The 27,797-nt window shown below is 38.7% G+C and overlaps 1 protein-coding gene across 1 annotated transcript in view; it reads left to right on the top strand.

Moving 5' to 3' along the window:
- The window catches only part of ECI2 (enoyl-CoA delta isomerase 2), a 53,551-nt gene that overhangs the window by 7,793 nt on the left and 17,961 nt on the right, over nucleotides 1-27,797 (top strand). Inside the window, exons 2-4 of the mRNA XM_036738305.1 lie at nucleotides 20,333-20,431; nucleotides 20,698-20,883; nucleotides 24,201-24,270. Of these exons, the coding sequence (XP_036594200.1) occupies nucleotides 20,369-20,431; nucleotides 20,698-20,883; nucleotides 24,201-24,270 (319 nt within the window). The 5' untranslated portion in view covers nucleotides 20,333-20,368. The remainder of the gene's footprint in view (nucleotides 1-20,332; nucleotides 20,432-20,697; nucleotides 20,884-24,200; nucleotides 24,271-27,797) is intronic.

Genomic DNA, 27,797 nt, shown 5'->3' with positions numbered 1-27,797 from the left:
GTTAGTCTTTCACAACATGAGTATTGTGGAAGGGTTATACATAATGATACACATGTGGCCTAGGTTGAATTGCTCGACTTCTTAGGGAGGGTGGGTGGGAAGGGAAGAAGGGAGAGAATTTGGAACTCAGAGTTTTAAAAACAGATGTTCAAAAACAAAAAAAAGTTTTTGCATGCAACTAAAAAATAAGGTACACGGGCAATGGGGCGTAGAAATTTATCTCGCCCTACAAGAAAGGAAGGGAAAAGGGGATGAGAGGGGAGGGGGGTGATAGAGGGGAGGGCTGACTGGGGAACAGGGCAACCAGAATATATGCCATCTTGGAGTGGGGGGGAGGGTAGAAATGGGGAGAAAATTTGTAATTCAAACTGTTGTGAAAATCAATGCTGAAAACTAAATATGTTAAATAAATAAATTTAAATTAAAAAAAAAAGGCAGGAGGGATTTGTTAAGGGATTAGTTAATAAGGGAGGGGTCCCAGCCACAGAGGAACTGTGCATGTGATTACCCACAGTGCATATAGAAAAACCCATTTGGGGGTTATGCATATATGATAATGATATTATAATAAACCTTTCTAGGTCATAAATTCACTCTAGGTCATTTCCTTACTATTACAGAGCAGGTGCCTACTTAGGGAAAGGCCCTTCTATTGTTTTGCAGTCCACATCCTGCTTGGGCATCCTGGTGGTGCTCCTTTCTGATTGGCTGAGTATTGTGGTCCTATCTGAGACTAGATGGATGTGGTTGTGTTTAAGTGCATGGACACACCTGCTGTTTCTGTGGGAAATATGAGGAATGGGTCTGAGGGCAGTAGCTTGGATCCCATCAGTTGCACATGCCTGCTGTTCTGTGAGAAATATGAGTTTATGAACACACCTGTTAAGATATTCAGTGAGGGGTGGGGTGAGTGACTAGGTAGGGGCAGTGGGCCTGCTGTTTAGTAGGGCCTATAAGGAAGTTAGAATGTTGGGGTTGGGGGCAGCTTTATTAGGATTCCATCAGATTTATTTATACAAAATCTTTTTTAATTTAATGTAATCAAAATCATCTATTTTACATCCCACAATACTCTCTCTCTTGTCTATTCATAAATTCTTCTCTTTTCCATAAATGTGATAGGTAATATGTTCCATGCTCTTCTAATTTACTTAGGGGTCTATGGAATGTTCAGAGAAGACTATCACCTGTTGTGTGAGGGCTTGCTGAGCTCTTTTCATCCACCTTTGGTGTCCACCATCACCCAGTTCTTATGCCTGCCTCCAAGAAGCTATAGTGGCCATACCTGGTAAACTGTCTCAGCAGATGGGCTAAACCAGGTTGAGGAAAACCTGACAGACCTCAAACTTGTGAGTTAGGGGGATGTCTACCTCAAGTATTTGAAAACTTCCTCCATGATGGAATGGGCATGAGAACAATTTGTTCCAGTGGACATGAAGGTGGCAGAAGCAGGCACTGTGGAGTGCTGAGAGCTAGATCAGGCATTGAAGATACCAGGGTCATCCACTGCATCCCAGCTCAGTGCTTGACTTTTTTCCTGCCCCTGGACTTTAATGATTGTGGAAAGAGGGAGTGAGGCTGACAACTTTGTGCAACTCTGCCTCACTTAAATCTAATTAACTGGAAAGTCAAGGCATCACCCCCATGATATAATTGGTCCTCTTTGAAAATGAAGGATGAGCAACTGCGATTGACTTATGATATCTCCCTTTATGGCTAGGTCCTATATCCATTTTGTTCCTTATTTTGGTAAATGGTATAAGATATCGGTCTATACCTAGTTTCTACCAGACTGCTTTCTAGTTTTCCCAGCAATTTTTACCAAAAAGTGAATTCTTATCCCCAAAGCTTAAATCTTTGTGTTTATCAAACATGAGGTTACTATAATATTTACTACTGTGTATTATATACCTACTCTACTTCACTGATCCACCGTTCTATTTCTTAGCTAGTACCAGTTAGTTTTGATAATTACCCACTTAAAACACAGTTTAAGATCATACTAATAGACCTCCTTCATTTAGATTTTTTATTACTTCCTTTGGCATTCTTGACTTATCGTTCTTCCAAATGAATTTTGTTATTACTTTTTCTAACTCAAAAAATAATTTTTGGTAGTTTAATTGGGATGGAACAGAATAATTAGATTAGTTTAGGTAGATTAGGTAGATTAGGTAGAATTGTCATATTTATTATATTAGCTTGGCCCACCCATGAACAATCAATATTTCTCCAGTTATTTAAATCTGACTTTTATTTGTATAATAAGTGTTTTGAAATTATGTTTATATAGTTCCTGGGTTTGTCTTGGATAGTGTACTGCTGCGTATTTTATATCATCTCAATTATTTTAAATGAACTCTCTCTTGCTATCTCTTCTTGCAGGGCTTTGTTGGTGAGATATAGAAATGCTGATGATATATTGGGTTTATTTTATATTCTGCTGTATTACTAAAATAATTCATTGTTTCAACTAGTTTTTAATTGATTCTCTAGGATTTTCTAAGTATTCCATCATATCATCTGCAAGAAGAGATAGTTTTATTTCCTCATTGCCCTTCGATTTCTTTTTCTTCTCTTATAGCTATTGCTAGCGTTTCTAGTACAATATTGAATAATAGTGGTGATAACGGGCATCCTTGTTTCATTCCTGATCTTACCGGGAAAGTTTCTAGCTGATGGTTTTAGGTAGATGCTTCTTTGTCATTTTAAGGAAAAATCCATCTATACCTATGCTTTCAAGGGTTTTTAATAGAAATAATTGTATATTATCAAAAGCTTTTTCTGCAACTATTGATATAATCATATAATTTTTGTTGATTTTGTTATTGATATAATCAATTATGTTAATAGATTTTCTTATATTGAACCATCTCTGCATTCCCGGTATAATCCTGCGTGGTCACAATGTATAATCTTTGTGATATATTGCAGTAGTCTCCTAGCTATTATTTTATTTATGATTTTTGCACCAATATTCATTAGTGAAATTGGTCTATAATTTTTTCCATTTTTTTATCCTCTTTTGCTAGCAATTACCAATAAAAGGGATGTTTCAGCTCTTCAATAAGCCAAAAGACCCTCAATGAAGGCAGACAGATCATTTTTCAGACAAAAGGAGGACCATCCAAAAATTAGAAGACAGCATGCATCAGAGATGGGGAAAATAGTATGATTGGCTGGAAATTTGGAATCCCGGCTTTCCATCTTGTTACTATGGAGAGCTCACTTGTGGTGTCCACCTGTGCGGCTAGTTAGAGTCACAGCCATAATGGACTAGACTTTCTTGAAGAACAGCCAGTGTTGCAGAGTTAACAGACCAGACTCCCTGACATCCACCCGCATCCTTCAAGGACATTGTTTGGACACAAGAATAGGACAGTGATTAGCAGGAAAACGGATTTTTTTTTGGAGGGGGGGGAAGTCAGGGCAATTGGGGTTAAGTGACTTGCCCAAGATCGCACAGCTAATAAGTCTGAGGCCAGATTTGAACTCAGGCCCTACTGACTCCGGGGCCAGTGCTCTACTCACTGTGCCACCTTGCTGCCCCAGAAAACTGAACTTTTAAACTTAATTCGGAAAGGAAAGCTGAACTTCTAAACTTAGCTCAGAGGCAAAGAAACACTTACAAAATGTTGATAGTGATACAGAATAGAATGAATTACAAAATAGAATCAATTTGGTTTTCTTAATATACAAGAAGCCACCATGATCAAACTCACCCCATGCCTTTGCCTCTCTGATCAAGTTCTAGCTCTTTCCATAAGGCCTTCTTTTGACCCCTCCAGCCCACTGGGATTGTTCTCTTCTTTGGGCATTGAATATGTTGTTGTCCTGTGTTGTGCTTTGCTTCATGACTGTATGACACGTTAAATTCTGTGTCCTATATTTCTTTGGTATCTCTCACAGCACCAAGCACAATGCTAAACATTAAGTCATGGAATTGTTTTAAAAGATATTTTGATCACTGTATTTCAATATTATCGATTTCCTTTGTAATCCTATGTATTTATACATCTGAAAACATTATTCTGAGAAAGGGCCCATAGACTTCACTAGATTACCAAGGGGGTCCTTGACTCAAAGAAAGCTAAGAACTCTTTCAGTAGAAGCAACTAGGTGGTGAAGTAGAGTTCTGCACTTGGAATCAGGAAGCCCTGAGTTTAAATCCTGTATTAGATACTTAGCTCTAAGTATCTACTAAGCTATACTAAGACTACAGGCAAGTCACATGACCTCCTTCAGTCACAGGTTCTTCATCTATAAATTGAGAATGATAATAGCACCTACCTCACAAGCTATTATGCAAATTGCTCCCCAAACCTTCTGGTGCTATAGAAATGGTAGCTATTTTCTTCATCATCATCATCATCACCATTAATTATTTGTTTTTATTGGCCTTGTGCCTTCCTTTAAGAATAAACATCTGCTGCCATGGGAACTTTTCCCTTCTTATTCCTTATCCAGACCAATTGTAGGCACTCACTATATCATTTGCTAACTCAAAGAGCCCCAGAATCCTAGAATCTGCTTTTCTTTCACAATATATCTAATGAGCACAGTTTCTTCTTAGCAAGGCCACTCTCACATGTGCATCTTTTCCAAAGTGTAGATTTACATTTACTCAACAGATTACCCAGGCACATCCACAATGATGCCAGACAACATTACTTTCCATCAGTCCAGCTATGTTTTCTTAACCTAAAAATTCCCTGTAAGCATTTTTAATTAAACTTGTATATATATATGTGTGTATATATATATATATATATATATATATATATATATATATATGTATATTTTAATTAGAAAGCCTAAAAGGCAACATCCAAGAAGTATTTAAAACATAATGAGTTTTAAACTCAAAACTGAGATAATTGTTAACAACCAATTATTACCCACATGTACAAAAATATTTATAGCAGCTGTTTTTGTGGTGACAAAGAATTGGAAATTGAGGGGATGTCCATCAATTGGGGAATGGTTGAACAAGTTGTGGTACATGAATGTAATGCAATACTATTGTGCTGTAAGAAATGATGAGCAGACAGACCAGAAAAACCTGGGAAGACTTATGTGAACCGATGCTAAATGAAGGAGAATATTGTACCTAGTAACAGCCACACTGTGAGGTAACTGACTTTGATAGACTTAGCTCTTCTCAGCAATGCAAGGCACGAAGACAACTCCAAAAGACTCATGATAGAAAATGCTGTCCACATCCAGAGAAAGAACTTTGGAGTCTGAATGTAGATGGAAGCATACTGTTTGCTCTCCTTTTCTTTTGTTGTGTTGTCTGTTTCTTCTTTCTCGTGGTTCCTCCCATTAGTTCTAATTCTTCTCTATATCATGATGTGAAAATATGTTTAATATGAATGTATAAATAGAGCCTATATCAGATTGCACACTCTCTAGGGGAGGGGGAAGGAGAGGGAAGGAGAGAAAATTTGAAACTCAAGTTCTTATGGAAGTGAATGTTGAAAACTAAAAATAAAGAAAGAAATTATTTTTAAAAAACAACCAGTTATTAATACCAGGGGATCCAGGGTTTTTCCCTTTCTATTTCCTCATTCAAAGCCCAATCCTTGTGAAGGACAGAGCTGACAATGAGACATTCTCTTCAATCTTGGGTGGGACCCCACCCAACTGGAAGAGCTTATTTTTGATTAAAGGGTAAAGAGAATTTAATTTAGGTGAATTTTGGCCCACTGTTCTCCTCAGGTAGGACTGGATGGAGAATAGATCCTTTTGCCTAAATTACTCAAGGAGGGAGGCTTAAGATGAATCTCTTTGTCCAAAACTGCTAACATAATTACAGTCACATCTCCCAGCCCCTCATTAGAATAAGGCCACCTATCATTATAATATTCATTCTCTCATTAATTGTTAGCCATTCAGAGTTGATTTCTACCCATCAGGGACAACCTCTTTTTCAAAGGTATTTAACCATTCCATGATCTCCAAGGCTGGTCTTTGGTTTTTGAGAGAACCACTGACCTCAATTTATCAATTGTCTGCTAACCATAATTAATAAATTGATTGTTAGTTACCCAGAAACTCTGTCTCTTGGGCTTTTCATTCATCTCAAAACCAAATAAATTGTATTGAGAATTTACCACTGGCCTTAGAGTAACAAGATTTATTCAATACTATAAATGAAGTTATGGGTGAATGCCTTTTTTTGGGGTGGGGAATGTCTTTTTATGGTCTTTTGATGTTTGGGTTGTTTTTATTGTTGTTCAAATAGAAGATGGAGGGGAGCTTCCAAGAAGGTTGATTACTATTTTAGTTGTTCTTTGAAATTGGTGGTATTTTTCAATTTCCATTCACCTTCTTCTTCATTACAAAATTGAAACCTACATACCATGTTGATCTTAAGTAATAAAAGGTTATATGTTTAGGTTTATAGCAGCAACTCTCAACCTGGGATTCATAGATCCATTGATAGATTTCGGTGATATCTATGAACTTGGATGAGAAAAAAATTTTGGCAGTTGGAGATTTGAGATTGGAGGTCAGCAGAGAGATTGGGACAGAATAGGTAGAGTTAAGAATCATCATCATAGAGATGGTCATTAAATCCATGGGAGCTGATGAGATCACCAAGTTAAGGAGTATAGAGGAGAAGAGAAGAAGACCCAGGCAGAACCCTGAGGGACACCTCCATTTAGAGGATGAGGATCTGTTTCGGTTTCGTGATGTGTTGTGGTGGCATTGTCTCAAAGAATTCAGTCATACCACCTCCAATCCAAGTACAGGCATTTAGTGAGGATGCCCCCTCAGAAGTGGGCTAGGTTCCAAGAGGAACCAGCAATTTCAGAGAAAACAAGATGGATTTTTATAGGGTAAAGATGCAATTACATAACAGGAATTATGAATATTTAAAAGGCAGCAGGGGTTTGTCAAGGGATTAGGCAATAGGGAAAGCCCCTTCTATGGTTGGGTGGTCAGACACCCTGGTCATGTCACTTTCTGATTGGCTAGCTATTGTGGTCCTGTCTGGTCAAGATGGATAGTTAGGTATTATGGTCCTGTCTTGAGCTAAATGGATGATGTGACTATGGTTGAGTACAAGGACACACCTGGTCAAATATGTGAATTAGATCTGGGGGCAGTGGCTAGCTAGGGCAGTGGCTATATCTGGGGGCCTGTAGTGTGGCTAAAGCCAGATTGGGTTGTTAAATCAGGACATGCCTTCTGTTCAGTGGGGCCCATAAGGAAATTAGAATGTTGGAGCTGGGAGCAGCTTTATTGGGATTCCATCAGATCCAGCAAAGGAGACTGAGAAGAAGCCTTGAGTAAGGGCTTAACACTTACAGGGGTGGGGAACCTGTGGCCTCAAGGCCACATGTGGCCCTCATGCCACCTGTGGCCCTCTAGGTCCTCACGTATGGCCTTTTGACTAAATCCAAACCTACTTAAGGACCTAGAAGGCCACAGGTTCCCCACCCCAGTAGGGACTTGAATTGACAGTGTATACACTGACTAAAAGAATAATTGTAAAGACCAATCTTGGGCCCAGAGAACTGGTGAAGAAATGTACTTCCTTCAAATCAGAGATTTTTAGTCATTTTAATCCTGATAATGTATCCCTTCTTAAAGTAATGTTTTTAAGTACATAAAATAAAATACATAGGATTACAAAAGAAACTAATGGTTAGCGAAAATAACAATTTAATTTTTTCCCATCCAGATTCATAGACTCCCCCCACAAAATATCTATTTATTGACCCCCCAATGGGGGATCCATGGATTCCTAGTTAAGAACCCCTCCTCTCAATAGAGAGACATGAGGAACTATGAAAGCAGAACATTTTGTAAAATGCAACTCAAACACGCTCTGGGATGCTTGACTGCTCACAGTGCTTGAATGGGATGGAAGCCTTATCATATACCTTTGTATCACATCCTAAGGTCCTCCAAGCCTTGCCATCGGCTCTACCTCTAGGCCCTCCAGGACCCTGAGCACTACCATCTGATCTACTGGCTCAACTCAGGGAACCCTGGGTCGTGCCATTATCTCTACCTTTGTACTTTTTAGGACTTACAGGTCTTATCTACCCAGCAGTTGAAATTTGGTTTGTGTTGACTCTCGCAATTAGAGTGTGAGTTCCCTGAGAGCAGGGATGGTCTCGCTTTTCCTGTTTAATTCCCCAGCTATTAGCATAGTGCTTGAAATACACACCAAGTGTTTAATATTTTTTTGCCTTTTTTAAATTTTTTTTATTTTTAGTTTACAACACTCCATTCTACATAATTTTGAGTTCCCAATTTTCTTCCCTCCCTCCCCCGCTCCCTCCCCAAGACGGCATGGAATCCCATATAACTTCCACCTATAACTTCACATTGAATTAATCTCCACACTAGTCAAATTATGGAGAAGAATCATGACCAATGAAATGAATCATGAGAAAGAAGAAACAGGACCAAAAAAAAAACCAACCCAAAAACAAAAACAAAAAAGAGAAAAAGAAAAAAAGTGGGGGACGGGAGGAAGGCTAGCATGAAGTGTGCCTCAACCTGCATTCATACTTCATAGTTCTTTCTCTGGATGTAGATAGCATTCTCCATCACGAGTCCTTTGGAGTTATCTTTGTACCTTGTGTTGCTGAGATGAGCAAAGTCTGTCAGGGTTAGTCCTCACAGAATCCATATATCTGTGGTTGTGTATAATATTCTCCTGGCTCTGCTCCACTCACTCAGCATTATGTCGTTTAGGTTTTTCCAGGTTGTTATGAAATCTGTATCATCCCCATTTCTTATGGGACAATAGTATTCCATTACCTTCACATACCACAGCTTGTTCAGCCATTCCCCAATTGATGGGTATCCCTTTGATTTCCAATTCTTAGCTACCACAAAAAGAGCCGCTATAAATATTTTTGTACTTATGGGTCCTTTTCCCACTGGTGTGATCTCTTTGGGATACAACCCTAGAAGTGGTATTGCTGGGTCAAAGGGTATGAACATTTTTATAGCCCTTTGGGCATAGTTCCAAATTGCTCTCCAAAATGGCCGGATCAGTTCACAACTCCACCAGCAATGTAACAATGTTCCAATTTTCCCACATACTCACCACCATTTATCATTTTCCTATTTTGTTATTTTAGCCAATCTGACAGGAGAGATGTTGTATCTAAGAGTTGTTTTGATTTGCATTTCTCTAATCAGCACTGATTTTGAGCATTTTTTCATGCTGTAGATATCTTTAATTTCTTCCTCTGAAAACTGCCTGTTCATGTCCTTTGACCATTTCTCAATTGGGGAATGACTTGTATTCCTATATATTTGGCTCACTTCCCTGTGTATTTTAGAAATGAGGCCTTTATTAGTGATACTAGCTGTAGATTTTCTCCCAATTTTCTGATTCCCTCCTAATTTTTGTTGCATTGGCTTTTTGTACAAAAACCTTTCAATTTAACATAATCAAAATTATCCATTTCACATTTTGTAATGCTCTCTGTCTCTTGTTGGGTCATGAATTCTTTTCTTTTCCATAAATCTGATAAGTAAACTATTCCTTGCTCTCCCAAATTACTTATAGTATCAGCCTTTATTCCTAAATCATGAACGCATTTTGACTTTATTTTGGTATATGGTATAAGATATTGGTCTATGCCCAGTTTCTGCCCTACCATTTTCCAATTTTCCCAGCAGTTTTTGTGAAATAGTGAATTATTTTTTATTGTTTTTTTTATTTTTATTTTTAGTTTACAACACATGGTTCTACATAATTTTGAGTTCCAGATTTTCTCCCCTTCCTCCCCCCTCCCTCCCCAAGACGGCATGGAATCTCATATAACTACCATGTATAACTTCCCATTGAATTAATTTATACACTAGTCAAGTTGTGGAGAAGAATTATGACCAATGGAATGAATCATGAGAAAGAAGAAACAGAACCAAAAAAAAAACCCACAAAAACAAAAGAGAAGAAAAAAAGGCGAGCATGAAGTGTGCCTCAATCTGCATTCAAACTTCATAGTTCTTTCTCTGGATGTAGATAGCATTCTCCATCGTGAGTCCTTTGGAGTTGTCCTTGCACCTTGTGTTGCTGAGAAGAGTGAAGTTTGTCAGCGTTGGTCCTCACGGAATCCATATATCTGTGGTTGTGTACAATGTTCTCCTGGCTCTGCTCCACTCACTCAGCATTATGTTGTGTAGGTTTTTCCAGGTTGTTATGAAGTGCGTATCATCCCCATTTCTTATGGCACAATAGTATTCCATTACCTTCATATACCACAGCTTGTTCAGCCATTCCCCAGTTCATGGGCATCCCTTTGATTTCCAATTCTTGGCTACCACAAAAAGAGCCGCTATAAATATTTTTGTACATATGGGCCCTTTTCCCACTTGTGTGATTTCTTTGGGATACAACCCTAGAAGTGGTATTGCTGGGTCAAAGGGTATGAACATTCCTGTGGCCCTTTGGGCATAGTTCCAAATTACTCTCCAAAATGGCTGGATCATCTCACAACTCCACCAGCAATGCAACAATGTTCCAATTTTCCCACATCCTCTCCAGCATTTATCATTTTCCTGTTTTGTTATTTTAGCCAATCTGACAGGAGAGATGTGGTATCTAAGAGTTGTTTTGATTTGCATTTCTCTAATCAGTACTGATTTTGAGCATTTTTTCATATGCCTATACATATCTTTAATTTCTTCCTCTGAAAACTGCCTGTTCATGTCCTTTGACCATTTCTCAATTGGGGAGTGGCTTGTATTCCTATATATTTGGCTCAGTTCCCTGTATATTTTAGAAATGAGGCCTTTATCAGAGATACTAGTTGTAAAGATTTTCTCCCAATTTTCTGCTTCCCTCCTAATTTTTGTTGCATTGGTTTTTTCTGTACAAAAACCTTTCAATTTAACATAATCAAAATTATCCATTTTGCATTTTGTAATGCTCTATAACTCGTGTTGGGTCAGGAATTCTTTTCTTTTCCATAAACCTGATAAGTAAACTGTTCCTTGCTCTCCCAAATTACTTATAGTGTCAGCCTTTACTCCTAAATCATGAACGCATTTTGACTTTATTTTGGAATATGGTGTAAGGTATTGGTCTATGCCCAGTTTCCGCCCTACCATTTTCCAATTTTCCCAACAGTTTTTGTGAAATAGTGAATTATTAGCCCAGAAGCTGGCCTCTTCAGGTTTATCAAAGAGTAGATTGCTATAGTTGTTGACTTCTCCATCTTGTATTCCTATCCTATTCCACTGATCCACACCTCTGTTTCTCAGCCAGTACCAGGTAGTTTTGATGACTGCTGCTCTGTAGTATAGTTTAATATCTGGTATGACTAGGCCACCTTCTCTAGCATTTCTTTTCATTAATACCCTAGATATTCTAGACCTCTTGTTTTTCCAGATGAATTTTGTTATTATTTTGTCCAGTTCAGTAAAATAATTTTTTGGTAGTTCGATTGGTATGGCACTGAATAGATAGATTAATTTAGGTAAAATTGGCATTTTTATTATATTAGCTCGGCCTAACCATGAGCAACTGATATTTTCCCATTTATTTACATCTGACTTTATTCGCATGAAAAGTGTTTCACAATTATGTTCGTATAGGCCCTGGGTTTGTCTTGGCAGATAGACTCCCAAATATTTCATAGTGTCTACAGTAACTTTGAATGGAATCTCTCTTTCTATCTTTTGCTGTTGGGCTTTGTTAGTAATGTATAGGAATGCTGAGGATTTATGTGGGTTTATTTTATATCCTGCAACTTTGCTAAAGTTGTTTATTATTTCAAGTAGTTTTTTACTTGATTCTCTAGGATTCTCTAAGTAAATCATCATATCATCTGCAAAAAGTGATATTTTAGCTTCTTCTTTGCCTATTCTAATTTCTTCAATTTCTTTTTCTTCTCTTATTGCTACAGCTAATGTTTCTAGTACCAAATTGAATAGTAGGGGTGATAATGGACATCTTTGTTTCACCCCTGATCTTATTGGGAATGCATCTATCTTATCCCCATTACAAATAATGCTTGTTGATGGTTTTAGGTAGATGCTCTTTATAATTTTAAGGAAGGCTCCATTTATTCCTATGCTTTCTAGTGTTTTTAATAGGAATGGGTGTTGTATTTTTTCAAAGGCTTTTTCTGCATCTATTGAGATGATCCTATGGTTTCTGCTAGTTTTGTTGTTGATATGGTCAATTATGCTAATAGTTTACCTAATATTGAACCAGCCTTGCATTCCTGGAATAAATTCTACCTGGTCATAGTGTACTATTCTCGTGATAAGTTGCTGCAATCTTTTTGCTAATATTGTATTTAAAATTTTTGCATCAATATTCGTTAGGGAAATTGGTCTATAATTTTCTTTCTCTGTTTTGACTCTACCTGGTTTGGGTATTAGTACCATATTTGTGTCATAAAAAGAATTTGGTAGGACTCCTTCTTCACCTATTTTCCCAAATAGTCTACAAAGTATAGGAATTAATTGTTCTTTAAATGTTTGATAGAATTCACATATAAAACCATCTGGCGCTGGAGATTTTTTCCTAGGGAGTTCAATGATGGCTTGCTCAATTTCTTTTTCTGAGATGGGGTTATTTAGAAATTTTACTTCCTTTTCTGTTAACCTGGGCAATTTATGTTTTTGTAGATATTCATCCATATCTCTAAGGTTGTCAAATTTATGGGCATACAATTGGGCAAAATAATTCCTAATTATTGTTTTGATTTCCTCTTCATTAGAGATGAACTCACCCTTTTCATTTTTGATACTGGTAATTTGATTTTCTTCTTTCTTTTTTTAAATCAAATTGACCAAAGGTTTATCAATTTTATTGTTTTTTTTTCATAGAACCAGGTCTGTTTCATTTATTAATTCAATAGTTTTCTTGGTTTCAGTTTTATTAATCTCTCCTTTGATTTTCAGTATTTCTAATTTGGTATTTAATTGGGGATTTTCAATTTGCTCTTTTTCTAGCTTTTTCAGCTATTTTATTCATGTAAGCATTTAGAGATATAAAACTTCCCCTAAGAACTGCTTTTGCTGCATCCTATAAGTTTTGGTATGTTGTCTCATCATTGTCATTCTCTTGAATAAAGTTATTAATTGTTTCTCTGATTTGTTCTTTGGCCCACTCATTCTTTAGAATTAGATTGTTTATTTTTCAATTAATTTTTAGCTTATTTTTCCCTGGTTCTTTGTTACAAATAATTCTTATTGCATCATGATTTGAAAAGTATGCTTTGACTACTTCTGCCTTTCTGCACTGGATTGTGACATTTTTATGCCCTAGTACATGGTCAATTTTTGAGTATATGCTATGTCCCTCTGAGAAGAAAGTATATTCCTTTTTATCCCCATTCAGTTTTCTCCAGACGTCTATCATATCTGCCTTTTCTAAAATTCTGTTTACCTCCTTAACTTCTTTCTTATTTATTTTGAGGTTAAATTTATCAAGTTCAGAAAGGGGGAGGTTGAGGTCTCCCAATATTATAGTTTTGCTGTCTGTTTCTTCCTGTAACTCCCTTAACCTCTCCTCTAAGAAACTGTATGCCATACCACTTGGTGCATATATGTTCAACAATGATATTGCTTCATTGCTTATGGTGCCTTTTAGCAGGATGTAATATCCTTCCTTATCTCTTTTAATTAAATCTATCTTTACTTTTGCTTTGTCTGAGATTAGGATTGCTACACCTGCTTTTTTTTTACTTTAGCTGAGGCGCAATATATTTTACTCCAGCCTTTTACCTTTACCCTGTGTGTATCCCCCTGTTTCAAATTCATGTATTTTCATTCATTCAGGCAGGACATGAACCTAGGTCTTCTCTGTCGTGCTGCTTATCACTAACTATTAAAACTTAAGAAAATGAATACATAAACATATACATGATAAATACAAAATTTTGTGGCTTAAATTACTTCTCCAAAAATCCTTCACTTTTATGTAATTTGTTGTCATTCAGTAGTTTCAGTCATATCTGATTCTTCATGACCCCATTTTGAGGTTTTCTTGGCAAAGATACTGGAGTGGTTTACCAGTTATTTTTACCTATTACTTCTTAGTTTAAAAATTAAATGTTATTTAAATCTTTGGTTTGTTTTTATCACCAACATTTTCCTAATAAAAAAGAAAAGAAAGAAAGAAGGAAGGAAAGAAAGAAAGAAAGAAAACAAACTTAGCAAAACAAACCAACATTTTGAAAAAGTTGTATGCAGTGTTCCACATCTGTGGTCCCCACCTCTGCAAAGAAATATGGGGAGATATCTTCCCAAAACTTTTCTTTGGGGATAAAGTTGATCATTATAATTTATCAGCATTCAATTTTGAATGTTTTCTTATTCTTATTCCTTCCATTTACACTCTCATAGTCATTGTGTGTAGCATTTTCCTGGTTCAGCTTACTGTGCTTTGCATTCATTCACATAAGTCTTCCCACGCTTCCCTGTAGTTTTCATATTCATTGTTTCTTATAGCATTAGATTTATGTATCACACAACTTGTCCAGTCTTTCCTCAGTCAATGAGAATCCATTTGTTTCCAGTTCTTGACTACTGCGGAAAGTGACGCCAAAAGCATATTTGGTGTATATTGAACCTTTCTTTTTTGTCTTTGATCTCTTTGGTGTATATGCCATTGATTCCCAATGTACTTATTCTGTGCCTAATTGGATCAGATTGTCCCCATGGAATCATAGTGTTGGAAGGGACCTTGGATGTCATACAGTCTAACCCACTTCTTCAACCTGACTCTCCTCTCCAGTTTCTCTGACAAAGGGCCCTCTAAACACCTTCTAAACACCTTCAGTGACAGAGCAGTCTTCTCCATTTAAAATATATATATATGTATATATATATATGTATATATATATGTGTGTGTATATATATATATGTGTGTATATATATAAAATGTTAGAAAGTTCTTCTTTATTGAGCCTATATCTGTTCTTGTCTTATCTAATAAGATAGCCAGTTCTCTATAACTTCTACTTCTGCCCTCTCAGACCATACAGGATAAGTCCAGTTTGTATTCTGCATGACGGCCTTTCAGATAGTTGAAGATCACTATCAAGATCGTCATGGCCTGAACGAGGTCACTTACTCTGTTCCAAAGAGCATAAAATATAATTGGTTTTATGCTGCTGACTGACTATAATTTGGCTTTTGTGTTGCTCCAAGTCAGGGCTCAGTCCTCAAGATTTGCTGTTGTGGTGGTGGTGTACTTGTCCTCTTAGCCTATACCCAGCGTTTATCTCCCCATCTCCCCATTGGCATCTTGTTTTCCTTCTTCTGCAAAGATTTACCAGTAAAAATGTGGTTCCTATTTCTCCTTCCTGAAGCCTTTACTTTTCTTTCCACTCAAAGTGCTTCCTGAGATGAGATGAGTGCCTGTAAGATTTCAGAGATGGTTTTCCCTTGTATTTTAGGTTACTGTGACTGAGTTCTTCCCCTTGACTCCTTATTGGAAACAATGACAAAAAAACTCAAACTGTTAGTCACTGTTAACCCATCGTAGGAAACATTTGCAATATAGTTAAGAGGTTAGTATTGCTTTGGAGGGTTATCGGGGACATTAGAATCAGTCTGTAAGTTGTCACATCCTTGAATGTTTGTAGGCAACTTCCAGCCGTGAGTTTTCCATCACTTCAGCTGCACATGACCAGTGGGACTATGAGAGCCAGTCAGGAAGACTTTGAGAGGGCAAACGGGCAAGTGAAACTCTTCAAAGAGGATCCAGGAAATGAAGTGAAACTAAAACTCTATTCGCTGTTTAAACATGTAAACAAAGCATGTTTGTCCTGGGTGGGGGATGATTGAAGGTAGTCTTTTTTTTTTTCTTAAATAAACTTTTTTTTAATTTAATATTTTATTTTCCCCAATTACATATAAAAATAATTTTTAATGTTCATTTCTTAAAACTTTGAATTCCAAAGTCTCTCCCCCCTCCCTCCCATCCCCCGCCTTTGAGAAGGCAAGCAATTTGATGTAGTATATACATGTGTAGTCATGTAAAACATATTTCCATATTAGTCGTGTTGTGAAAGAAAACACTGACCAAAAAAAAACCCCGGGAAAAATAAAGTAAAAAAAGTATTATCGAAAGTCATCTTGAGGTCATTAAATGTAAGTAGTCAAGTCAGCAAGCATTTATGAAATACTTATTATGCACCAGTTCTCCAATCCAGGTATTTTCCCTGGCTGTCTCCCATTCCTGGAATGCTCTTCTTTCTCATTTCTACCTCCTAGTTTCCTTCAAGCCCCAGCTAAAATCCCACCTTCTACAGGAAGTGTTTCCCAACCTTTCTTAATTCTAGTGCCTTCACTCTGTTGATTATTTCCTACTTATTCTGTGTATATAGCTTGTTCACTGACTGGATGTTGACCCAGACAAACTTGAGACCTGGGAAAGACTTTAGCTTAAAAAGGCCAAGGTCTCCCACTGCATCTGGGATCATTTCCAGTCATACTGACCTATGTCTTGCCACTTGACCCTGGAAGAGAGAATGAGGCTGGTGACTTTGGACAGCCCTGCCTCACTTGAATCTAATTCACTTGCAAGTCAAGACATCACCCTCCTGATGTCATTGGTCCTCTTAAAGAATGAAAGACAAACAACGTAGTAGCTTTTATGTTGTCTCCCCCATTAGACTGTAAACTCCTCAAGGGCAAGGACTGTCTTTTGCCTTTTTTTTGTATCCCCAGCTTTCAGCACAGTGCCTGGCACATATTCATTGTACATTTCAGTCACATCCTACTCTTTATGGCCTGGTATAGAGGTTTCTTGGCAAAGATACTGGAGCGGTTTCTTATTTCCTTCTCCAGACCATTTTACAGATAAGGAAACTAAGGCAAACAGAGTTAAGTAATTTGTCCAGGATCACACAGCTGATAAGAGTCTGAGGCCAAATTTGAATTCAAGAGGATAAATCTTGGGAAGATAAAGCACTCTACTGAGCCACTTAAGCTGCCCCCTGACACTTAGTATGTGCTTCATAAATGCCTATGACTGACTGACTGCTAGGTGCGGTGTCATAGGTATTCTCCCTAAAAAAGTGAAAACCTAATCCCTCCGCTTAAAGAACTCATAGTCTAATAGGGGAGGGTATCATCTACTTTCCTAAAATTTGATTTACAGTTTAATTTACTATCCTCCCATGATAAAGAAATATAGTTACCTTATAAAACATATCTTTTAAATGGTAAAATGGTCAAAAAATTACGTTGGAATATTTCCATATGTGACCAATTATAATAAATTATTATATATGGAGTATCTCTAAATTGATTGATTATGCCTTGTATTGACTCATCCAAATCCTTTGCTTTTCTCTTGTTTTCCCTCTCAGAAAAGCATGTTGATGTAGTAGCAAGCGGGCTAAATTTTTTTTTCTTCTTATTTAATTTTTTACGTAATATTTTTAGTTTTCAATATTGATTTCCACAAGATTTTGAGTTACAAATTTTCTCCCCATTTCTACCTTCCCCCCCACCCTAAGATGGCATAAATTCTGATTGCCCCTTTCCCCAGTCTGTTTTCTCTTCTATCACCCCACTCCCCACCCCTACCTTATTCTCTTTCCCCTTACTTTCTTGTTGGGCAAGATAGATTTTTATACCCCATTGCCTGTATATCTTATTTCCCAATAGCATGTAAAAATAACTTTTTTTAAAACATTTGTTTTTAGAACTTTGAGTTCCAAATTCTCTCCCTTCTTCCCTCCCCACCCACCCTCCTTGAGAAGGCAAGCAATTCAACATAGGCCACACATGTATCGTTATGCAAAACACTTCCATAATAGTCATGTTGTGAAAGACTAGCTATATTTCCCTCCATCCTATCCTGTCCCCCTTTATTCACTTTTCTCCCTTGACCCTGTCCCTTTTCAAAAGTATTTGCTTTTCACTACCTCTTCCCCCAATCTAAGAGGGCTAAATTATAATCCCACCTCTGACACTTGGAGCTGTGAGACCTTTGGATAAGACAAATCACTCTGTGAACCCCAGTTTCCTCAGTATACCGTGGGGATAGTTATATTTGCTCTGCTTGCCTCACATGGGTGGTAGCAGGGAAAGTATTTTGTGAACCTTAAGATGTTCCATAAATATTAATTCACCTTAAAGGATATATTCTAATGCCATGGGCAGAAAGTACTCCCTGATAAGGAGGAGAGGTGACTTTCAGGTTTGTTTAGTTTAAGGGTAAGAAGGCAACTGGGTGGCACAGTGGATAGAGTGCTGAATCTGGAGTCAAGAAGACTCATCTTTCTGAGTTCAAATCCAGCTGACACTTTGTATCAGTAAGGCAAGATTCATGACCTTGAGGATGACCATGAGCATGCCTGTATGGTTTAGAATTGCAAAGTATGAAAAACTTTCTAGGTACAAAGTATAACATTTATTTAGACACCAGAGGATCCAATCCCAAGACCAGTAACCCCAATTTAATATAGTAGTAATTATATTCCAAAACCAGTAAGCCCACCTCAATGTAGCAACAAGGAAATTATAATACAGTATTATAGCAAGGAATCAAGTCATCCTGTAACCTTCCCCCCTGCTGGGGCCTTCCCATAAACAATCACTCACAAATCCTAACTGTCTGCTTGCCTGCATCTTCTCCTGCAGTTCTTAAAGCCCCTGCAGTTCTCAAAGTCCTTGCAGTCTCCGGATTCTCTGGATTCTCAGTTCTCCAATCTCTCAATGATCTCTGCAACTCTCTGCTCTGCACTCTCTGCTCTGCAGTCTCTCTCAATGCTGGCTCTCAATGTCTGTTGCCTCAGAGTCTTCTTGATGTCTGCTTCTCAATTCTGCTTCTCTCACGCTCTGGGCACTGTTTATATACAGTGCTCCCGGCATCTGATTGGCTAGAACTTGGGACTCTGATTGGCTGATTTCATGCACATCTAATTGGCTAGAACTCTGTGCATATACAGTTGGCTCTGGTCTTAGCACCTCTCCTTAGGGCCCTGAGGGCTCATGCCTAGTTAGTGAAAGGGTGTGGGCCTGGGGCTTCGTACCCAATAAGTAAAGTAAATGCCCTATCGAATAGTCAGGGAAGATCTTTAATCACATTAACACCACACACTTACCAGCTGCATGACCCTGGCCAAGTCACTTAACCCAGTGTGCCTCAGTTTCCTCATCTGTAGAGTGAGCTAGAGAAGGAAATAGCAAACCACTCCAGTATCTTTGCCCAGAAAACCCCAGATGGGGTCATGAAGAGTCAGACAGAACAGAAAACAACCCAATCACAACAACAACAAAAGTTTAAGGTTAACCGCTTATTGTTCTTGCTGTTCTCAGCCCTGAGTCACCATCATCATCCACCTTCTTCCTTCCTTTTCTCCAAGACTCCCAAACAATACTAGAACAAATCAATAAATCGAGTCAACTCTAAATACCCTTTTATTCTAGATTTACTTCCTGTCACATTCTCATCAGCAACTGTTCCAAACCTTCAGCTCTCCCTCAAGCTGTATAGGGGGGTACTGCCTCCACTTTGCAGTATTTCCGCAGATAAGCTCAACTCCTGTTTTATTTAGAAAACTGATCCTCTTAAACAGTCTCCAGCCTCAGTCCTCTCCATTCTCCACACAATCCCTCACATAGCTACCAAAATCATCTTTCTTAGGCACGGGCTTGGATATGTCCTTCCTTTGTTCAAACTTTCAGTTGCTCCCTGTCACCTCTAGGATAAATTCATCTCCTTAGCCTAGTATTTAAGGAACCCCACTATCTGACCCCAGCCTACTTTTCCAGCTTTATTTAATATTATTCCCCTTCACATTTTCTTTGTTAGAACCACTGCTAGCAATTCCCCCAAGTAGCCATTAAGCTCCAGACTTTATGTAGCACACATGTAAGCTATTTCCACATAATCTCATCGCTTCCTTTCAGATTCCTCCGACACTTAACTAGCTTTGTGACCTTGGGGAAATCACTTAACCTCTCTATCAGCCTCAGTTTCCTCATCTGTAAAATGGAGATTTTAATAGCACCTATCTCATAGGTTGTTTTGAGGCTTAAATGAGTTAATATATGTTGAGCACCTTGCAAACTTTAAAATGCTATACAACTGTTAGACATTAGAGAAAAGAAAATATCCAATTTGCTCCTCACAGCAATGCTACAAAGTAGGTGCTATTGTTATCCCTCTTTTGCACCTGAGGAAACTGAGTCAGACAGTAAGTGTCTGAGGACAGATTTGAACTAGAGTTCACTCCAGTATACCACTTAGCTGCCTCTGACTTTATTATTTCTCCATGTCCCCCAAGTCTGCCTACTTCATAGCCTTGGTATTTGGGGCTCCCACATGCATGTGTAATTGAGGGCTGACTTTGAATCTTTTCTGCTCTTTTTGTAGGCTACTGAAGGGCCGTGTTCGTCCCCCAAGCCAGGGATGCTTAGCTTTGTCAACAAGGCCAAATGGAATGCATGGAGTACCCTTGGCAACTTGCCCAAGGTGAGTCTCATGGTCAATGCTACTGTCCCTCCTTTTTCTTACATACTAAAAGAGTTTCTCAGTGATGCTTGCATTTCAAGCTGCCTGCGCTCAATCTTCCCAGCTCCTCATCTGGATGTTCCCCCTCTCCCTCCATAGTCTCCTTATCTGCTGCTTTACATGGTGCATTCCTTCCTTAACAGAATTGTTATTTCTCCTAAACTGTCAGCAAGATTTGCAGTATATATGGCTGGCCTGATTTTATTTCTTTGTCATCTTCATTCTAGGATACTGCCAGACAGAATTATGTGGATTTAGCAGCAAGTCTGGTTTCCTCTCAATCCTTAAATCAAGGAAAGACTTCTTCTAATGATAGGAATTCTGAATATGAAAACCTGATAGTCACCAAGGAAGGCAATATTACAAAGATCATGTTAAACCGCCCCACCAAGAAAAATTGTATTAATCCTAAGGTAAGGAGATTAATCATACTTAATGGTACTTTTGCTGTTCATTCATTTCAGTTGGGTCTAACTCTTTGTGAGCCCATTTGGAGTTTTCTTGGCAAAGATACTCTAGTGGTTTGCTGTTTTTTTCTTGAGCTCATTTCACAGCTGAAGAAACTGAGGCAAACAGGGTTAAGTGACTTGCCTAGAGTTACACAGCTAGTAAGCTGTGTAACTTTACCTTTTTTCAATGTTTCTCATTTAAATACTCTAGACTTTCAGAAAAGTCATTTCAGATAATCCCTTATTGTGATCAGCTCCCACTGCTACCTTTTTATTCATCTAGATTTATTTCCTGTCACATTCTCCTCAGCAATTGTCCCAAACCTTCAGCTTTTTACCTTTACCTTTACCCTTTTTTCAGTGCTTCTCATTTAAATACTCTAGATGTTCAGAAAAGTCATTTTTTTTTTCAGATAATCCCTTATTGTGATCTGTACAATACCATTCATTTAGGAGGGAAATCTTTACTTCCTCTACACTTTACTTCCTCTAGACTTCTTACAAACAGAGAAGCAGTCATTAAAGATCTGAGTCAATATTAAGAGCTCCCAGAAGATACACAATGTTAATTTTTCTTTATAATGAATGACATGATACAGTGAGAAGTATGCTGTCACTGGAATCAGAGGACCTGGGTTCAGATCCCACCTCTGACACTACTAGCATTTGGGCAGGTCACTTAATTCCCTTGGACCTCAGTTCCCCTACTCATAAAATGAGGGTGTGGGACCAGATGGCCTTTTAGTCCATTCTGTCTCTTCATCCTGTGTGGGGTGAGACCACCCGCCAGCAATTAATTAAAAGAGTCAGAGGTCTCTCAAAGTAGAAACAGAAAACTTCTTTATTATGATCTCACAAAAAAGGGCGTCATCACTACCAGCAGCAAGCTAGTAGGAGAGGCCCAGTACAGGAAGTGAAGCAAGATTATATACCTTAACGCGTTCCATCCTCCTCCCTCCACTGACCTTCACTCTCATTGATGGAGTTCAGGCTCACAATCTCGTGAGAAATCTAACTCAGGAACAAGGAAGTGCTAGTTTAGCCAATGCAAGCTCATAAAAACATCTTTATCCTTATTTGGCTAGGCTCGTGCTGAGGTGGTAGTGGGGAGGAAGTGGGTCCAGCTTCTCTAGGTTCTAGATTCCTATAAAGCAAGTGATTTCTCAGTAACTCAAGACTTAGGCCTAGCTGTCACAGAAGCCCTGAGCCATGCTGATCCCATTCAATTTACAGAAAGATTGATGTTTAGATTTCATGAGAGGTCCTCACGATCCCACTTAATCCTATGACCTGCCAGGGAGAAGGAAGATGCTCTGAGGCCTCAAAGGTACCCTTTCAAGTCAAGCAGAGGAGAAAGATGGACTACATACTAATTAGTGTTTTTATCAGATTGCGATCAGCTATCTATCTTTTGTCTTTGATTTTCCCATCATTGAATTATACAAATACCTGAAAAAAAAATCTCCACAGCATAGGAAATTCCTAATTTGGGATCTCCTACCAATAAAGGTTGCAACCAGTCTTTGACTTGATAGATACGTCCTAGGAAGGTGCCTCAGGTGCATAGTAACCACCACAGGATCCCACAAGTAGTAAGTGCTAAAAGCAGTATTTAAGATTTCCTGACCCCAAGCCCACCACTACATCCACTCTGCCTCCCTTCCTCTGCATCGTTGAATTGTCCACCCCCAATTAAAAAAATAGATTGAACAGTTACTTGTCATCAATACTACACACTAGGATGAGACACGGTTGCAAACCTTGTCCATTGGACTTATACTCTACATTTTAGTGAACACATGATACTAATAAGAGAATGCTCATGGACAAGGTCTGGATAATGTCAGATGTATATCATTTATTTAGAGCTCTTGATTCTCAATATGTTTTCTCTGTTTTCCCCAACACTGCTGTATGTAACCCTGCCAGTTCTTCTTATTTCCCCATCCCGTGGAATAGTGGTGTCAAACTCAAACAGAAACAAGGACCACTAAATCATATATACGGATCCCTGCAGGCAACACATTGACTTAGAAAATCACATATTAATATTTTTTACATTGTGTTTATTTTTATTTGTTTTGTTAAATATTTTCCAATTACATTTTAATCTGGTTTGGGCCACACTTGGGAGTGTTGGGGGCTGTGGGTTGTATGTTTGACAGCTCTGCCATGGAGTATATTTTGATCTTTGACCACATATTACATATCACTCATGTTATTTATGAGAGACAGCGTGGTAGAGCATAAAGAGAACTGAACTTAGAATTACAGGACCTTTGAGCTCACTTCCTATCCGCATGACCTTGGGAGATACCCAGGTTTTAGTTTTCTCCTTTGCAAAATGAAGGAATTGGACAAGATGGCCTCTGAGGTGCTTTTCTTGCAGCACTGGGCCACTTCAGTATCTATCTTCTGAGTCATTTTTCTGTCAAGGCATATATCAACATCAGTGATATCAGTAAACTAATATGTTGCTGTTAAGTCATTTCAATCGTGTCTGACTCTTTGTGACCCCCTTTGGGCCTTTTCTTGGCAAAAATACTAGAGTAGTTTGCCATTTTCCTCTCTACCTCATTTTATAGATGAGGAAACTGAGGCAAACAGGGTTGAGTGACTTGCCCAGGTTACATAGCTAGTCAGTGTCTGAGGCTGGCTTTGAACTATGTCCTCCCTATTCCAGGGCCAGCATTCTTATCTATTGTACCACCTAGTTTAGTGAATGTAAATACTAAATAATCCTTAGGGTCTTTCCCTCCCAGTTTGATTTTTTTTTTCAGTTTTGATTAAAGTGGCCATCCCTTGATTAACTTCTTAAAGAAGCCTGTTCATTGAATGGGCGTTACCTCACTCAAAGTGAGAACCTGAAAAGACCTTAGCCTGAAAGGGCCAGGGTCTCCCATTGCATCCCAGGCCATCTCCAGTCATCCTGGTGAATATCGGGTCACTGGACCCAGATGGCTCTGGAGGAGAAAGTGAGGCTAGTGACCTTGCACAGCCCTCCCTCACTCAAATCAAAGTCAACTGCAAGTCATGTCATCATTTTCCTGATGTCATGGTCCTCTTTGAGAACGAAGGACAAACACAACAACAACCAACAATACAACCACTTAGCTGCTAAACTAACAGGGTTTAGCCCTCCTACAGAGTAGAAACCAACTTCCCTTTGTGGTACATGCTGCTTCACCATAATGGCTAACAGATAGGCCTTTAATAAAGTCATTGGTTCATGATCCTTCATGTTAAGAGTAATTCTTTCCTTCTGTCTTCCACTCCTGTAGATGTACAATGAAATTATACTAGCCCTGGAGGCTGCGGGCAAGGATGATTCACTCCTAACTGTTATCACAGGTATTCTGTTTTGTGAGACATCTTGCTCCTATATCTGAATAGATCCCTAACCTGGGTGGGAGGTTGGATTAGATGTTCTCAAGGGTCCTTTCCAACTGTAAGATTCTATGATTTTAGTCGACCGATGCTGGGGAAATAACTTTCTTTCCATATATAGTGTTGCTATTCTCTGTAGTTTGGCCTTCAGACTTGATCAGCTGTGGTGTATATAAGTGGAAAATGAAAACATGAATGTTTCCTCCTCACTAAGAAATCAGCACCCTGTTTATCTAGAGAAATGGGCTACTATTTGTGTACTTATGGTTCTAGAGAAGTCACTTAACTATTTCTCTGCTGCATTCTTCCTGCTCTGGAGTGAAAATACAGATGATGGGCCCTGCTTAGGTTTGAGAATACATGGGCAACAGATAGGAAAGCCTAACCAATTTTAAAAAAATCTTTTAAGCCATTCACCTTCATTTATCCCCACTTTGTCAGATGGGAGTTCTTCATAAAACCTGGTGACATAATGAGAAAGCATTTAGTCATAGGTAGATTAAAGCAGCTTAAAGATTAATACTTCATTAGCATCAGTGCCTTGGATGGTATTTGTTAATTCTATTGGCTGGGCCTTGAGCCCAGGGCTGATTTCTTTAAGATTCTGTAAATCTGCCTGTTGATTTTAATAATTTATCAGGGTGCTTTTCAGGATATAGTGCATTGAAGTTCCTACTTGCAGAAATAATTGGTTTTACATATAGTGATAGCATGATATCTATTTTTATTTAGTAATAACTACTCATATTTATACAGCAGTTCAAGGTAATTGAGCATTTTTCTTGCCAGAAGCTGCCAGGTGAGAAAATTGAGCCTCAGAAAGGTTAAGGAACTGTTTCAGGGTGGCACAGTAAGTTTCAGCAATCAGGATTTGCACCCTGGTCTCCACACTTCCTTGATGCATCATCACACCATAGTAGACAACTTCATGAGTTTCTCTTGCCAAAAAAAAAAAAGTTAATTCCAACCTACTAATGATTAAAAGATTTTGAAAAATCCCTTAAAATATCTATTTTTTCAGGAATTGAAGGAAAAGCTCAGACTTTGAAGATTGTAGACCATCCACCCCACCTGTTAATAAAATAAATACTGAACATCTGCTCTGTTGAATAGGCCAAGCTGGATGCCAAAGGAGATTAAAAGGGAATGAGCACCCCAAGGAGCTTACAGTTTAGTAGGGAAGATGAGATATAAACGCAGATAATATAACATACTATTTATATTATGTATATACATACTGTACTAACCTAACTAAATATACTATTTAATAAGTACCGTAAGAGTGGATCTCTGGGGAAAGGAGGGAGAGGGGTACAGGGGGAAATGCAGTTGAGATAGATACCAATAAAGATAAAGATACCAATAAAATGTATTCCAAAATAAAACATATAGGCATTAGACAAAACTAGAGATCTCTGCCAGTTTGGGAGAGGTCTTTGAGCCAGGCCTTGAGAGATGGGCAATATTTAAACAGGAAGAGCCCTGGGAAAGCAGCCCGTGGTAAGCAGAAGGATCATAGGAGAAAGGAACAAGAAGCCCCAGGCCATTTTTAGGCCATGACTGGTGTGTTGGATTTGTAGAGGATAGATAGTATTGGGAGATAAGGCTAGAAAATGAAGATGGCACCAGATTATGGGAATATCAGCCTCAGGAATCTGTACTATATTTAATGGGCAGGGGAGAACCAGTAAAGATTTGTAAGTGACACTATAAGATATTAAGTTAGAAAAGAATCATCTGGCAGAAGTATACAGGGTAAATAGAAGACAGGCAATGAGGTAGAAGCCTATTGTTGCCTTGGGTTAAGTCTGCTGTAATATGAACCTAAATTCAAGTGAAAGCTGTAGGAATGGAAAGGAGGGGAGGGAGGAGAGAGACAATTACGAAGTTACAACTTGGTAACTATTTAGCAAGGGAAAGGGAAGAGTCAAAAATGACTAAAGTATTGAATCTAGGTAACTAGAAGAATGAAGGTCCCATTGACAGGAGTGTTTGAAGTAGATTTTCTTTGGGAATACTAGAGGAAGAGGTGGTGATAGGAGGAAAGATGATGAGGTCAGTTTTAGGCCTTTTGTTTTTGAGATGCTAAACTGGAATTTGGAAGAGAGGACTGGCTGAAGACAGATTTGAGAATCGTGCATGTGGTAGTAGTATTGGAAGTTATGGGAGAGAATAAGATCACTGAGAGAATAGGGAGAGAAAAAAAACTAAGGACAAGATTTTCAGAAATGTCTACATTTAAAGGCTAGGCAAAGGAAAAAGATCTGTGAAAGAAAACATAAAAGAAACAGTCAATGAGGTTAGGAGATCCAAGATCATGCAGTGTCATAAAAAAGACAAAGATTTTGGAGAAGAGGGTGATCCACAATGTCTGGTACTATAAAGGTTAAATCCTCTTTTATATGTTACCACTTTGCTTTGCATAGTATAACAGAACATAGTATAGTGGGCCTACTTTTTAAAATCTATTAGAACAAGTTGTGGTATATGATTGTGGTGGGATACTATTGTGCTAAAAGCAATAATGAGTGAGGGGCAGAGCCAAGATGGCAGCTTAAAAACAGGGACTTGCTTAAGCTCTCCCACAAATCCCTCCAAACACCTGCAAAAAGTGACTCTAAACAAATTCTAGAGCTACAGAACCCACTAAATAACAGAGGGAAACAAGTCTCCAGCCCAAGAAGGCCTGGGTGGTCTAGGAAGGGTCTATCACACCATGCCGGGAGTGGAGCACAGCCCAACGTGGGCCATGCCAGGACAGACCAGGCACAGAGTAGACTGGGTGGAGCAGGTGTCAGGGCCCCGAATCACTGAATTGTGGCAGTTACCATGTTTCTTAACCCACAAACACTAAAGACAACTGAGCAGGTCAGTGGGAAAACTGCTGGATCTGGGTGAGAGAAGTGCTTGGTCCGGCCCCAGCCCCAGGGCAGTGGAGGTGGCTGCAGCAGCAGCAACAGCAGCACCACAGCGGCTGCTTCCAGCCTCAGGCCCACCCAGTGGGAGGAATCAAGCGGCTGATCAGAGCAGGAGTGAAGAGATTGCTTTGCTGGTGCTTGAGGCAAGATTCTCTTGCTTTACTGTGCTTGGATCTGGGTCATGGTCCTGGTTGGCAGTTCTTGGGGGAAGAGGAGTGCTGGTGTGGTAGAGCTTTGTGGTGGCTTTGGGGAGGGAGTCCTCCTGGTGTTTACACAGCAGAAAGGATTACCTGCACTCACAGACCAGAGCACAGGCCAGGAGAGGAGCATCACACTACCTCAGAATAGAAGTAGCTCTGACAAAAAGCAGTGCAAAACCCCTGAAGCTTGGAACAAAGCACTCTACACTCTGAAAGCAGTTGTAGCCTGAGAAAAAGCTCAAAAGTCAAGTAATTGGCTGGGAAAATGAGCAAGCAGTGAAAAAGGACTCAGATAATAGAATATTTCTTTGGTGACAAGATCAAAACATACAGCCAGAAGAAGTCAACAAAGTGAAAGAGCCTACATCAAAAG

The sequence above is a fragment of the Trichosurus vulpecula genome, chromosome 1 (genome assembly GCF_011100635.1).
Source record: "Trichosurus vulpecula isolate mTriVul1 chromosome 1, mTriVul1.pri, whole genome shotgun sequence".
NCBI lineage: Eukaryota > Metazoa > Chordata > Mammalia > Diprotodontia > Phalangeridae > Trichosurus > Trichosurus vulpecula.
Note: the sequence above shows the minus strand (reverse complement) of the source record. Positions and strands in the feature narration are given on the sequence as shown.